We start from the raw sequence: 14,164 nt of genomic DNA, 5'->3' as shown, positions 1-14,164 counted from the left end.
CTTCGTTTTCCATATTCATTATAAGTCCACTGCACAGATCATGAAATCTTATTTTCATCATTCTTTACAAAGCACTTACAATACAACACTCATACTAGTTACCTACAATCCATTTTGCGTAATTCATGATCGTAGTTCAGAGTTCATTAAGTATGACTGCTTTGACAAATATACCAAGTGCAATCAAAAGTAAAACCACGACATATTGCATTGAAATAAAAATATCTTGATAAATACAGTGCGACATTTAAGGATTCGTTTCCAGTTTCCTAGTCTCCCAGTTGCGTCACAACGCCAGTTCCCACGGTCTTGCTACCTTCACGAAGTGTGAACCGTAAACCAACCTCCAGAGGCATGTCCCACATCAACTGAAAGCTTAGGTTAGCGTTTTCCCCAGGCATTACGAACTGTTTGTCTTCAGGTAGAGTAATGGTAGCTGCTACGTCACCAGTTCGCACGAACATTTGAGGTGTGTAGTTAGTAACAAACGGTTTATGTCGTCCACCTTCATCCTTCTTTAGAATGTACACCTTTAAAAAGAATTACGCCGTTCGGTTAATGTGAAACTTGATTGTTGTTTTTTTAACGGATAGCTCTTACGGTTTTCGCTATCTTCTTATGGATCTTAGTAAGGATCGTAGCTAACTTGTTGATTCAGTGTAAGTAGTTAGGGCAAAAAAAATCTTAGCTTATTTCAACTTCACGGCACAAACCGTTTAAAATTTCCTCCTCGATATTTCTTCCTAGAGATATCTCAATCTAAGGATGGTATTTCTTAGTCTCGAGTCCTCAGTTGTCTACTTTTATATGGAGATTTTCAGCACAATGGACTGAAAAGGAACGAAGATTTACTAAAGACTATAATACCTCCGCTTGGAACTTTGAATGTGAAGTCACCGATCCTGGGGCACAGAGTACAACGCCTCTCTTCACTTCATCACGTTTAACGCCACGGACAAGTGCCCCTAAATTATCACCGGCCTCTCCTCTATCTAACGTTTTATGAAACATTTCTAGACCTGGGAAATACAAAGAGAAAAGTCTAGTGTCAACATCAGGAGTGATTAAAGGTGAAATTTGAGTTCTTATATACTCCAGTGTAGTTAGTGTCTTTGCAGAGAGTGGTTTTCACATACAAACTTAAGATGACTCAAGTCAATTGCCTTTCATCAGGAATTATGTAATATTGAATCATTTACTCCATCTATATTCCTCATCAACACTAATCTGATCTTGAAAAAGTTTTCATCTCTAGTTTATCTACTCATACTCCACGCACCTGTCACAACTGTTTTAGTTCCACTTTTATGTCCAACAAATTGTACTTCATCACCTTTCTTTACAATGCCCCTTTCTATGCGACCTGTCACAACTGTTCCTCGGCCAGCAATCGAGTAAACATCTTCAACGGGCATGAGGAAAGGTTTGTCTAGATCACGTGGTGGTGTTGGAATGTATGAATCAATGGCCTCCAGGAGTTTCTTTATGGATTCCACGCCTAGCTCAGGATTTCTGTCTTCAAGTGCACACAAGGCAGAACCAATGATAATCGGAGTATCTTCATCATAGCCAAAGGATGGAAGAAGCTCGTTTAATTCAAGCTCAACCTATATAATGTATTCATGGCCAGTTGATGAGGATATCATACAAGTGACATAAATATTATAAACCAGGTGGTCAAGGCAAACTCACATATTAATCAGCAAATGTATAAGAGGCTGATCATATATATATATATGTAGTATAAAATGATTTTATCGTGCTTTCGACTCGTTGCTTCGAGCCTTCATAAGAATGAGGAAGTTATCTATTTACACTTGCTTTTAGCTTGTAGATGCTTAGAGCGTCTAATTGGATTAGCAGTTGGATTAATGTGATTGGATGGGGTGAAATGCATTGCCATGGGTTTTGGTGTATTGTGAATATGATTGGTGTTAAGATTATTAGAGTGTAATGTTGTAGTTTTGGTGTTGTTTGTAGTTTTTTTTTTCACAACTAAAGTGCTCAAGTGCACTTGAGTCCTGTAATTAAAATCCCCTGAAGAGTGAGCAATCACAAAACAGGCTTGTCGGGATGAATCTGTAGTTTTCGTGATTTTTTTTAACATCACTACATATATTTACGCTCTGCTCTCGGGCATCGAGCACTATAAAAATGCTAAATTATTATGATAAGTGCATTACCAATTCCAGCATTTCTTGATCTTCAACCATGTCAGCCTTATTGACATAAACAACAAGTTTCTTAACTCCAACCTGCATACAAACAAATTGCACAGAAAGAAACGCTAACACTGGTGCAGTACTTGGTAGAATAGTCAGGCAAGATGTAAGTCTTACCTGATTTGCCAACAGTAAATGTTCTCTTGTCTGTGGCATCTGTCCGTCTGTCGCAGCTACCACCAAGATTGCTCCATCCATTTGAGCTGCACCAGTAATCATGTTCTGCGCAATGATATCAAAAAATATTTTGCAAACCAATTATTTCAAAGCTAAAAATTTTGTTTTGGCATAGTGGCTTGCACCTTTATATAATCTGCATGACCAGGACAATCCACATGACCGTAATGTCTGTTCTCTGTCTCGTATTCAACATGAGCAGTGTTGATCGTTATCCCCCTTGCTTTCTCTTCGGGGGCATTGTCAATGTCTTTGTAAGATTTGTACTTTGCCTTTCCAGCCCCCGATAACACTAAAAAATAAAGAAATATAGTTAATCACCAACTTTAGATAAAAAGGGAAGGGAAAGGGGGGGTAATGTGGCATTTCTTTGGTCATTCCTGTACCACCTATTCTGTGCTATTTCGATACCTTTGGTTATAGCTGCAGTCAAACTGGTTTTTCCATGATCAACATGACCTATGGTTCCTATGTTCACATGTGGTTTCTCACGACTAAAAGTTGCCTTCTTCACAGCTTCAGCAAACCCACGAACTGGAACAGAAACAGGATTCTATTCTTATACCCAGAAAAACTTGATCATGCTGAAAATATGTTTGCTTGCATTGGACTACAACATACCTGAAGTTACCTTAAAGATGTTGACATCTTTAATCTACATAGAAATAAAACACAATGCCATTGTATTATTTAAATGGTTTGTACAGTTTGAAAAGAGCTTTTCTAACCTTTACAGAGCTTTGAATATTCAAGCAAGTGCACTTGAGCACATTGGAAAGGGCTATTTTGAAGATAAATAAAAAAATAATACAAAGTTGATGGTCAAAAAATAGCATCATTATTTCATTTTAGACTAGAAAAACAATCAATCATTTTATATCGTACCTGAATATTTTGAATTAATTAGAGATAGGCATCTAAACATTTTGAAAAATATCTTTATGTAGCAGAGTATGTTATGTAAGTAATATTTAGTTGAGGTCCATGTGCCGATATGCAGGGGGGGGTGCACAGCACGAGCCGACAGTAAACATTTTTGCAGTAATTAGTCATAGTTATGTTTGGAAGGTCTTACTTTTGCCTTTTTTCAAGAAACCAATTTGAAATTATCGCTACGAAGCTTTAAAACATATAAGGTAAGCAATTTTTTCAAAGTGAATTTATCATACAAACATCGTGCGTACGAAAGTTACTGCACTAAATAATGACATAATGTTTTCGCATTTGACTGATTGGTGTTCGTCTTTGTCCCGTTTCTTTTATTCAAACCCAACTACATCGTACTTATTTTCGTTTTTTAATGCTGCTTGTGGCACTAGTATACAGTATTTAATCATTTGCAGGATTATTATCTTGTTCTTTTACGTAAAATAGATTACATATTTTATTTTTGTGAAATTTATCAGCTACAGACTGTAGTGCTGTGGTTTTACTGGCAAAATTAAAGTTTCTACAAACATTGCTATTCCCCCCCTGTTTTTAAAGTGGTTTCTTTGAACAAGCTTTCAACGTCTGCGCCAGTATGTACACGAAATTTCGATGAATTTCGGTTATTAAAATCCAATATTGTGTAAGCATTGCAAGCACAGATAGCTTGCTTTAAAACAAGAGTTATTGCTGCAATTTCGCTTTTAAAAACGTCGTAAATACGAGATACTTTAAAATTGGAAAATTTATGCAGTGGCCGGTCGTTTGAATTTGCGAAAAGATGTCAGTTTTTGGTTTGGGTATTACATCATGTCATAGAAGATTTCTTTCATATTACATTGGAATTGAAAAAGTTGGGAAGATATTCTCTGGTCAAAGTGCTCTGTGTTTATCAACAAAAAATGGCTGTGGTTCAAGTGGCTCAACAGGAAAAATAAGATGGTTTTGGATGCCAACCGGTGTGGGATTGGCGCTTTTAACAATCATTCAGTTTCGTCATGTGCTTTTACGTGAAAAAAGAGTTTATAGTCCCGTGGAAACGGAGTTATGGAATAATAGTGGCTGGCATTGGCATGTTAACTTCATTCGATTTCTTCCCACTCGACTGCTGTCAAGGTTTTGGGGAGTTGTTCATGACATGGAGTTGCCAAAATTTTTGAGACTACCCATGATTCATTTGTGGATCTGGATTTTTGATTGCCGGCTTGACGAGGCCGAGGAGCCAGATCCATCAAAGTATCCAAATCTTGGTGCATTTTTCACAAGAAAACTAAAACATGGTTGCAGAACTATCGATGATAAGTGTGACTTGGCAAGTCTATGAACGTCATTGTGTACATTTTCAATTTAGTCATAGAAATCTGTTGTTATGGTATGGTTGTGCTCTTTTTATCATTATAGGTCAGTCCCGTGGATGGCCAAGTCCTTCATTTTGGACAAGTTTGCAATGGTAAGCTGGAACAGGTGAAAGGTGTACCCTACACCATTGAAAGTTTCTTTGGTTCCAGATCAATTCTCCCATGCGATGAAGAGCTTAACCAGAGGGAGAAGCTTCTCTACCAGTGTGTGTTTTACCTGGGGCCTGGTGACTACCATCATTTTCATTCTCCTGCCGAATGGCAGGTTCAGTCCCGGTTGCATTTTCCTGGTAGTCTTGTCTCGGTATCACCCAGAGCCTTGTGCAGGCATCGTGAGGTATTCTGTACCAACGAGAGAGTATCACTCTTTGGTAGATGGAAACATGGTTTTATTACAATGACCGCTGTTGGTGCTTATAATGTGGGCTCAATCAATCTCCATTTTGACCGCACACTGATGACCAATTGTAAGAAAAGAAAGAATGGAAATTTTCACGAGAAGAAGTTCAGTGGAAACACCAACCTGAAAAGAGGCGATGAAGTTGGCTGGTTTGCTATGGGCTCAGCCATAGTAATGATATTTGAAGCGCCAAGAGACTTTGAGTTTACTGTGAAACTAGGGCAAAAAATTAAAATGGGCCAGTCTCTTGGAATGAACAAAACCTGTTGATGTTCTCGTGGTTTGATCGCGAAACCTACATTAGTAATTTCATGTTAGTACACGTGGTCAAAGATCGGACATCTCCGGTTGATTGCACAATTATGATACACTTGAAATTGCTGAGATTTTAATCTTTTACTGAATATACAAAACAAAACGCAATACCAGATTATGTGTCTTCTATAATAACCCTAATCCTCGAATATGATAATTGGACTTCCTTATCAATTTCTGTTCGTTATGCTTTTGGTTGAGACTAACAGAAACCAAGGTTCATGTAACATTGAGCAGTTTTTGTATCTACTTAACGCAAACATTTGCATTGTTTCGTTATGTATTTGCATTTTCACTTTTCTTTAATATATTTACATTGTGTAATGGAGTGAATAAATAGTTTATTATTAAATGTATTTATATTTATATATTGTATGCGAATCCTTCCATGTTTACGCATCAGGCTCTAAAGTTCCAAAAGTTTCGTGTTTTGTACAGCGGTCCTGTTTGGGGATCCAAATGACACGTGCCAGACAAACATCTGTATGTTTTATTACAACTTCTGCATTTCTTGTCATCCTTGCACGGAATGTTGCACGTTGCCTGTGAGGAAAGAGAGGGAAAATATGAGTGACTTCTTCGTACTCTATGTACTCATGCGCAGGGGCGCACATACCAAAGAGTATTTAAGGTCAACGCACTGAGACTTTAGACGAACTGTTTGATTGCCAAGTGTCTATACTTGGTAGAAAAAGTCTATAATTTTTGCTGGATTGGATTGACTTTTTATTAGACATATTCCACAAAGCATGGGGCGTACCTAATGTGCGCCCCCACTCATGCTCAGTGTTTAGTCTGGTTCTGTTGTGAGATTTCTGCTGAATGCGATTTTATGGTGAAATGACATTACCATTACGATTTGCATGCAAAATACAGCTCTGCGCATTATTTTCTTTACTTTATAACTCGGTTCAGTTTACTTTTACTGCGATGCACCTACCCTTCGTATATATCGTTTCCTCACGTAGAATTTCCCTCCGTAGCCATGAGGTATTGCTAACGAAATGGACAGGTTCGCCACTAGCAACACGATGAGGATACTTGTCTTTGTGATGTACATTTTTTGTCTGTAATATGGAACGTAAAGGTTAATGTTGTGAACATTTTATCTTAATTTTAGTGCGTCACCCAAAAACTCGATGAATGCTAGAAATAGTAGGCACTCTTGCTTTAGTTCCCTATTATGTTCTACAGTACTTCTGGTTCTGGTGTGCGTTAGTTGTTTAGCCTCATGTTGAGATTTTAAAGTTCGAACTCGATGCAATGTATGTGATTGCGCATGGGGTATAGAATTTACTCTGAATAGACTGTCAAGAATCGAAAAGAAAAATATCCGTTTCCCGATTTGTGTTTACAGACATCAGAGCTCGAGTTTCTTAGTTGAATCTAAATGCTTTTCAGAAGTTCGCGTGTGCATTTCGAAAGCTTTTGTCACTTTTTTGTTTATGTTCGTCCTCTTGTCGTGTTTTGGTATTGCCACGGACCTAAATTGTTTCTGAGTGTTTGATTTCTATCTGCAGTCTCCTACTTATGCTCAAAACTTGTGTTTTCACGCACACTCAAATCTTGTGTCCTTACTGAAATCTTGTGTCGTTCGTCGCCAGTATGTTTTGACTAAAGTTGTGTTTATAATTTATTCCTTGATGTTTTTCATCTGCTATATCTGTTTGTCGTGGTCGATGACTTCATTAGCAGCAATGCGTAATGGTACACATGAACTAAAGATCAGTATTACTACTGACGTTTTATGTTTGAGATAGTTAATATGACTACATGTTTTAAGTTTCTACTTATCACTAGCAAACTCATTTAATACATGTTTAAGCTCTAAATGCAGACTAATAACCAATGTTGTTGAGGTACAAATTTCATCATTTCGTTTTCATTGACTAAATTCATCTCTTTTGCCAGATGTGTAGCTACATTGGTTGCACATTTTATAAGTGCCGTTTAAAACGTAAGACTTATTTAAGTTACAACTACTGCATGTTGAAAATGCTGTGCTGTTTTACTTATGAAAAAGCATTTGCATTCACTATCGTTAAAACAATGTTAATCTTTCAGGATCGTTTTGCATGCATTAATTGCTTTTTAATTCCCGATATTTTAGAAACGACATTATTGTTTTCTTTTCTTTAGAAATCTCTTGTTTTCAAAGATAGTGAAGGACCACTACATTTGCATTGCAAAATTGCATACTAGTCAAGCTGCTACTCGTTATCCTAGCCGTTATCTCCATGGAACATGGAGACTTAATGAATGTTCAGATTGGTGAGTCCCTATTGATGATATAGCACGTGTGTACAGTTTTTCATGATAAATGATTGGGCGTTGTCTGCGTCGCATGTTACTATATAAGTTTTATTAAAAATGGCTGTAGACAATGTCTCTAAGCAAATTGCCCACGATTTTTCTCATGGCAAACTACCAAAACAGAAAAGCTTCAAAAAGTTTTCGAAACTACTATCCAAATATAAGGTACGTCAACTTTAACATTTCTCCAAGTTGATAATGCGGGAGAAAATTTTCATTGCAGAATTCTCTTATTTGTGTTTGCCAACCTACGAGTAGACACTCTTCTTGTCTTATTCATGAAAAACCTTCCCTGTGTTACTTATATGTTTTTCACTGCTTGTACTACTCGGCATTTGATAATCCTGTCTTTTGCGTTGTGTAAGTGCGTTTCTCGAGAATACCATGGACATTTGTATGTCAATTCTTAATTCTTTATGTGACTATGTGATAAGCCTCATTGATGTACAAAGTTACTAAATAACGATTGCGTTATCGGATGGATTAGTATCCTTACCTTGTGGCCCTTCTCTTGCGACTTTATCTATCTTTCAGATCACCTCGTGTGGTTCTTCTTTCTCTCTGTGCTAAACATTAGCGAAGGAGACCTTATTTATTGCCTCATTCTATCCCATGATGCCTTTTAAAATACAAGGGAAAAATGAGGAATGCAATGTGTAGTGCGTTCATTTCCTTCTACAGGAAATATCAACGGTACAACGTCTTTTTATTATTGTCATAATTTCTCTTCTCTTGTTATCATTATTTTGCGCAGCATTGTTTATCTTGGCTTTTGGTTTCGGATAGCTCAAACGACTTGCTCATTTTCTCCACTTCATACATCGCAGACGGTCCAGTTGGGAATTAGAGTGTAGCATTTAAAACTGGTTGTTTATTGTTATTTTTATGTGCCACACGTATCTTTGTTCGTCACGGTAATCTCACTTCAATTGATGACGTCTTTGAAATTTTGTCATTTCTAACCAGTTTTATTATAAGCGTGCACTGTACCATGGAACAGTGGCAGCCGAACATTTTGTTACAGTCGCAGTGATCGTAGTGAGCTCATTAATCGTCCTTTAAGTTAGTCAATCCCACTTAATTAACAATTAACATTTTCTCTTAATGTATGTCGCGTTACAATGTTTGAGATGATAGTTGCTACAACAGTCGTTGTCGAACGTCTAAATTAGCCGTGTGCTCAAAACGCAGGAAATGAGTCCAAAAGTTTACGAAAATATATAACATGGAGAATGTCTGTTATCACATACAACTGCTGTACTTCTTATCACTCGTTAGTAAGGTATGACCATCCTCATTATCATCGGTGTGCGTGTTTCTGTATAGATTAGTGACTCCTTGTATTCGGAAGGCTTAGGTCTGTTCAAGGGTTTTAGAATTTCCTGTGCTTCGATCGCTAGGTTGTAGTTTATATATGGCTTAAATGCTATCAAAAGTATGATGTCCTGAACATAATTTGAAAAACTTGTGTCGACAACCTTGGCAAAAAAAAGGCAAAAAGTTTGATTATATGCTATTTTTAGAAAATGTCCTTTAGCTTCTGAGATGCAAGAGGCAATCATGCGAGGCCTACATTTCTCTGAAATGTTTTGCAAGAACTTTCTTTAGAATTATCGTTAGCCAGTTTGAAATAAGATCGAACATGTCAACCACGCTCAGCGATAAAATTGTTTATATGACTTAAGTTTGAAGCTGACACGACTCAAGTCGATCTAGTTTGAAAGTCCATCGAGCTTTGATTGAAGATTCAGTTATTTTTCGATTTTTTTCTAGTATGAATGCTCAAGTTTTTTCATCAGTGAAGTGCTTAAGTCTAAAGTATGTTTGGAACGGCGGATTGATCAAATTATTTATCTTTTAATTCTCTCCATTCTCAAATAAGCGCTTTAAAGTGTTCTGTAAGTCTTTATTCTTTTGTCGTCTTCCTTATTTACATGACATATTTGTCGAGAGGTTTCTAATTCGCCATTTCGGGAGAAATGTTTGTTTATGCTTAATCGATATGAAGAGGGCTCAGAAAAATCAGCAAGGAACAGATAACACGGTTTTGCATTGACCTTTTGAAAGGACACGGCAAAATAAGTGCAGTATCGATGTTGCTTATGCGGTATGTTGGTCATGCGGTATGTTGGTCATGCCATGATTGGTCATGCGGTATGTTGCTCATGCCATGATTGGTGGGAAAACTGACGTTAAATTGATTTTCACCGTTTCTAACAACCGTCCTTTCTTATTGTTTGTATGAAACAGCATTATAAAGAAAAAGAGATAATCCTCGCAATTCATCCATTTTAAAGCTACTTTTCTATTTTTTATCACAAATCTCGACACAGCAACGGGAGTAAATGATTTTAAAAAAACGTATCATCAAGTTTTGATTTTTTGCTTTCGAGTTGGTCTCTTTAGGTGAAGAGCAATAATTTTTCCAATTCTACTCGTTCTCGATTCATCGAAATAATGCTATATCTGTATCGTCATCGAATACACCATATTTTGCCAATTCTTAATATCACAGAAATTTAATATAGACTTACTACAGCTCATGCTGAAAACGTTAAGTTAAAGCTAATACTTTCAGGAAGAAAGCTTTGGATTATTTCCGTTTAAGCCCACCTGACCTTTTAACTTAACAATATGTTTATTGTAGTCTGCATGGTATTTGTTTTTATCGCATTTTCTTTGCTTTTGTTTGATTTCACGACGCCGCTGCCTTTGTTTTCATAGTTATAGATCCAGGAGTATTACAGTTGTAGTAATGAACATGTGTTGATCAAGATAGGTTTTGCATAGATGATATATAGAATTGATACATTTAGCAAAGAAGAACGTGTATTCATGATATTAATCAACATAGATTTTGCTTAAATGATAGAGTTGATTCATTAAGCAAAAATGAACGTGTATTCATGATATTAATCAACATAGATTTTGCTTAAATGATAGAGTTGATTCATTTAGCAAAGATGAACGTGTATTCATGATATTAATCAACATAGATTTTGCTTTAATGATAGAGTTGATTCATTAAGCAAAGATGAACGTGTATTCATGAAATCAATCAACATAGATTTTGCTTAAATGATAGTGTTGATTCATTAAGCAAAGATGAACGTGTATTCATGATATTAATCAACATAGATTTTGCTTAAATGATAGTGTTGATTCATTTAGCAAAGATGAACGTGTATTCATGATATTAATCAACATAGATTTTGCTTAAATGATAGAGTTGATTCATTTAGCAAAGATGAACGTGTATTCATGAAATCAATCAACATAGATTTTGCTTAAATGATAGTGTTGATTCATTAAGCAAAGATGAACGTGTATTCATGATATTAATCAACATAGATTTTGCTTAAATGATAGTGTTGATTCATTTAGCAAAGATGAACGTGTATTCATGATATTAATCAACATAGATTTTGCTTAAATGATAGAGTTGATTCATTTAGCAAAGATGAACGTGTATTCATGATATTAATCAACATAGATTTTGCTTAAATGATGGAGTTGATTCATTAAGCAAAGATGAAAGTGTATTTATGCTATTAATCAACATAGATTTTGCTTAAATGATGGAGTTGATTCATTAAGCAAAGATGAACGTGTATTCATGATATTAATCAACATAGATTTTGCTTAAATGATAGAGTTGATTCATTTAGCAAAGATGAACGTGTATTTATGCTATTAATCAACATAGATTTTGCTTAAATGATGGAGTTGATTCATTAAGCAAAGATGAACGTGTATTCATGATATTGATCAACATAGATTTTGCTTAAATGATAGAGTTGATTTGTTAAGCAAAGACGAACGTGTATTGGTACTATTGGTCAAGATAGATTTTGCTTTAATGGTGGAGTTGATTCGTTAAAAAAGACGTCGGCTTTTTGCTAAAACAAAGCAATTAGAAATGTGGGTGGTAGATAGAAAAAGGAATATTGTTTTAATCTCATTATATGTTCCTTCTTTAGATAAATATTCACAGTCTTCTCTCGTTTCGTCACTTTTTCCTGTCGATATCTCTCCAATATACACAAAAGTTTTCTTCTTTATTCACACATGTGTATAAAAAAACTGTATCTTTCTATTGTTGCTTCATCAAATTTCACACAAAACGAGTTGTTTATGTATGACAAAAGTAAAAAAGATATCAATATTGGATTGACCGTAATGTGACAACTTCAACCGTAGCTCTATTAATTTGTCGACAAGGGAGGTCGTACGATTGCAGTTGATATAGATTTATCTTCCGCACCATTGACACATTAAATCTTATTTTTCAGGTTGAGTGAAATCGTGTATAAAGTGCTTTGCTAAAGATACAAACATGTTTCTTTTTGGTTTAAACTTTGTTTAATCTATACGCTTTGCGAATAGCCGGCTGAGAATGTTTATATAAACTCTCGTGGAGTTGTTGAGTTATGCTTAAGTTGCATTCGTAACCTTGCATGAATGAAATTCCGTTCAAATTCATGATACCAGCGAATTTCCTTCGACCACTTAATACTGTCACATGACCGTGTGCTTGTTGAAAATTGACAAAAGTTCAGTTGAAGTTGGCATTACAACTATAGTTGGTGTTTGTAAAGGAATACACTGTTTGTAATATATGGATTGTAAGGAGTACACAGATATGAAATATCGAAGTGCTCTCAATAAGTGAAGTAAAACAGTATCGATGGCCTCCTTAATTGGGCGTCATTCTTTCTCCCTATCATGTGATCCCTATAGCTGTTTTCACAGGGATGAATCTAAGATGGCTTTGTGTTTGGGGGGCGGGGAGGGGAGGCGAAGGGTTGGTGATTTAGTTTAGATTAGATCTAAACTAAATCACCAACTACTTACTTGTTGCCATACCTGTCAGACTTTTTTGTTAAAATTATGAATGGGGGATGTTTGGAATTGTGGACCATCAAACACCAATCACAATTTCCTTTTCTCAATTATTTGGTACATTATTATTTTGTAAGGAAATTAGCACCCGTTCTGCACCCCCTTTAGCCAAGGCCAGATGGCTAGGTGCGAATTCCCTCGCGTAACGAGTAATTTTTATGTCAAGTGTGGCGGTATTTGAAAAGGATAATGGGAAAGGGATGGAGAAACTGCTGTATTTCGTTTTTTCTTTTCATCCCAAGTTCAAGCGGAATTCACAAAGTTGAATAAACGTGTCTTTATCAAATGATTTTGTACATAAACCTGAATCGAATAACTGATGAATTTGTCACATTTTCTCATTTTTTCTATACATGCATATAAGTTGAGGTTTTTTCGTTCACGTGGAAGGTTTCTTAGTGCAATTTTAGTACGTCTCGTTCCATGGTTGTTGGATCATGTCTGGTGGACGATGATATGATTCGGTTTTCATACTTGTTTTAATGCCGAAATGCATGCATTTCTTGTTTGCTTTGAAGGGCAAAGCTCATTCACAAATACTTTTTTATTTTCTTTAGTTATTGCCAAGCATAAAACCATTTGCAATATCCTTGACGAAAAACGAAAATCAAAGCAGGCAAAATAAACACACAGGTAACTAATACATGCTATATCTTGTGATATAATTCCTCAAATTTATTAGCTGTTGAAAGATGGCACATCGTTGTGGACTAGATATTTAATATCTGCGGTGTCCTATAAACACGTAGTCAGCTGCGAGACCTAGATAGTGCGTTGGTTTTGTGAAGGTTTTAGTTTCATTCGGTTGAAACTTTCATGGACGACTGTGTGCATCACAAAAATTAAATAATGTTCCATCACGTCTCTATCGATCGACGAGTTTTACTTGTTCCTATATCAAGGTTTGGGAGAATACGTTCTTATCACAGTATATCAAATTCCAACAATTCATTCGTTCAAGTGAAGCATGTATACCTATCGTTATTTTATTAAATTTTATTGTCATTCACGTCATTGCTTAAGATTACAAAAGCGAAAGTGAAGTGACATGAATGAGTTATAACAATTTTCGCCTTTTGGGGCTAGAATGCCACACGAGTGGTACGATACTTTTCAATCTACAATACTTCTAGAGCTTCTATTTTTATAAAGGTACAATTCTTTTAAAGCTACTGTTCTTCTAACGGTACAATACTTCTAAAGGTACTAGATACTTCTAAGGATTCAATTCTTCTAAAGCTACTGTACTTTTCATGGTACAATACCTCTAAAGGCACTATATTTCTAAAGCTACTATACTTCTAATGTATACAGTTCACAGTACTTCTTAAGGTACAATACTTTTCAAAGTACATTAAACATACTATAGTTCTAAAGATATGAAGTTGCGTAGAATATTTCTATTGTAGAATTTTTTAGTGAAGTGTAAAAATCCTGTATTTGATCGTTTTGAAGCGGAAATCGCACGTTTCAAACAATGCAAGCATGTGTGTTTTTAGGAGGTGTTTCAATTGTTCCATGGCATTTTTTACAGGTGTATGTATCTTACA

At 35.8% G+C, this 14,164-nt stretch overlaps 2 protein-coding genes and 1 long non-coding RNA gene across 6 annotated transcripts; 1 reads left to right on the top strand and 2 right to left on the bottom strand.

Annotated features, from left to right (window-relative positions):
* Positions 1-30: 30 nt before the first annotated feature.
* LOC124434698 (elongation factor Tu-like) lies at positions 31-3,387 on the bottom strand. 2 transcript variants are annotated; one of them, XM_046984595.1, is made up of 10 exons: positions 3,285-3,387; positions 3,128-3,180; positions 3,021-3,054; positions 2,811-2,933; positions 2,525-2,691; positions 2,340-2,444; positions 2,184-2,255; positions 1,280-1,607; positions 868-1,019; positions 31-530 (listed from the first exon to the last, which is right to left on the bottom strand). In XM_046984595.1, exons 1-10 carry the CDS (start codon positions 3,322-3,324, stop codon positions 270-272), a joined length of 1,335 nt encoding a protein of 444 aa, XP_046840551.1. In that variant the 5' UTR covers positions 3,325-3,387; the 3' UTR covers positions 31-269. The 2 variants fall into 2 exon arrangements, with proteins under 2 accessions (XP_046840551.1, XP_046840552.1); XM_046984596.1 differs by having other exon boundaries at positions 1,364-1,607.
* LOC124434700 (phosphatidylserine decarboxylase proenzyme 1, mitochondrial-like) lies at positions 3,353-13,990 on the top strand. Of its 3 annotated transcripts, none has more exons than XR_006944862.1 (3): positions 3,353-3,535; positions 7,539-7,670; positions 13,172-13,990. XR_006944862.1 is itself a non-coding variant. In XM_046984600.1 (3 exons), the coding sequence occupies exons 2-3, from the start codon at positions 4,108-4,110 to the stop codon at positions 5,352-5,354; spliced, it is 1,158 nt and encodes a 385-aa protein (XP_046840556.1). In that variant the 5' UTR covers positions 3,359-3,535; positions 4,081-4,107; the 3' UTR covers positions 5,355-5,765. The 3 variants fall into 3 exon arrangements, 2 of the variants coding, with proteins under 2 accessions (XP_046840556.1, XP_046840555.1); XM_046984600.1 differs by lacking the exons at positions 7,539-7,670; positions 13,172-13,990 and adding exons at positions 4,081-4,638; positions 4,728-5,765 and having other exon boundaries at positions 3,359-3,535; XM_046984599.1 differs by lacking the exons at positions 3,353-3,535; positions 7,539-7,670; positions 13,172-13,990 and adding exons at positions 3,889-4,638; positions 4,728-5,765.
* Positions 5,662-8,904, bottom strand: LOC124434718. Its single transcript, XR_006944864.1, has 3 exons — positions 8,209-8,904; positions 6,340-6,466; positions 5,662-5,942 (listed from the first exon to the last, which is right to left on the bottom strand). It is a non-coding gene; the product is annotated as an uncharacterized LOC124434718 (long non-coding RNA).
* Positions 13,991-14,164: the final 174 nt, after the last annotated feature.

This window comes from Xenia sp. Carnegie-2017, unplaced genomic scaffold (genome assembly GCF_021976095.1).
Source record: "Xenia sp. Carnegie-2017 unplaced genomic scaffold, XeniaSp_v1 HiC_scaffold_14, whole genome shotgun sequence".
NCBI classification, from domain to species: domain Eukaryota; kingdom Metazoa; phylum Cnidaria; class Anthozoa; order Malacalcyonacea; family Xeniidae; genus Xenia; species Xenia sp. Carnegie-2017.
This window is presented reverse-complemented; position numbering and strand designations above follow the sequence as displayed.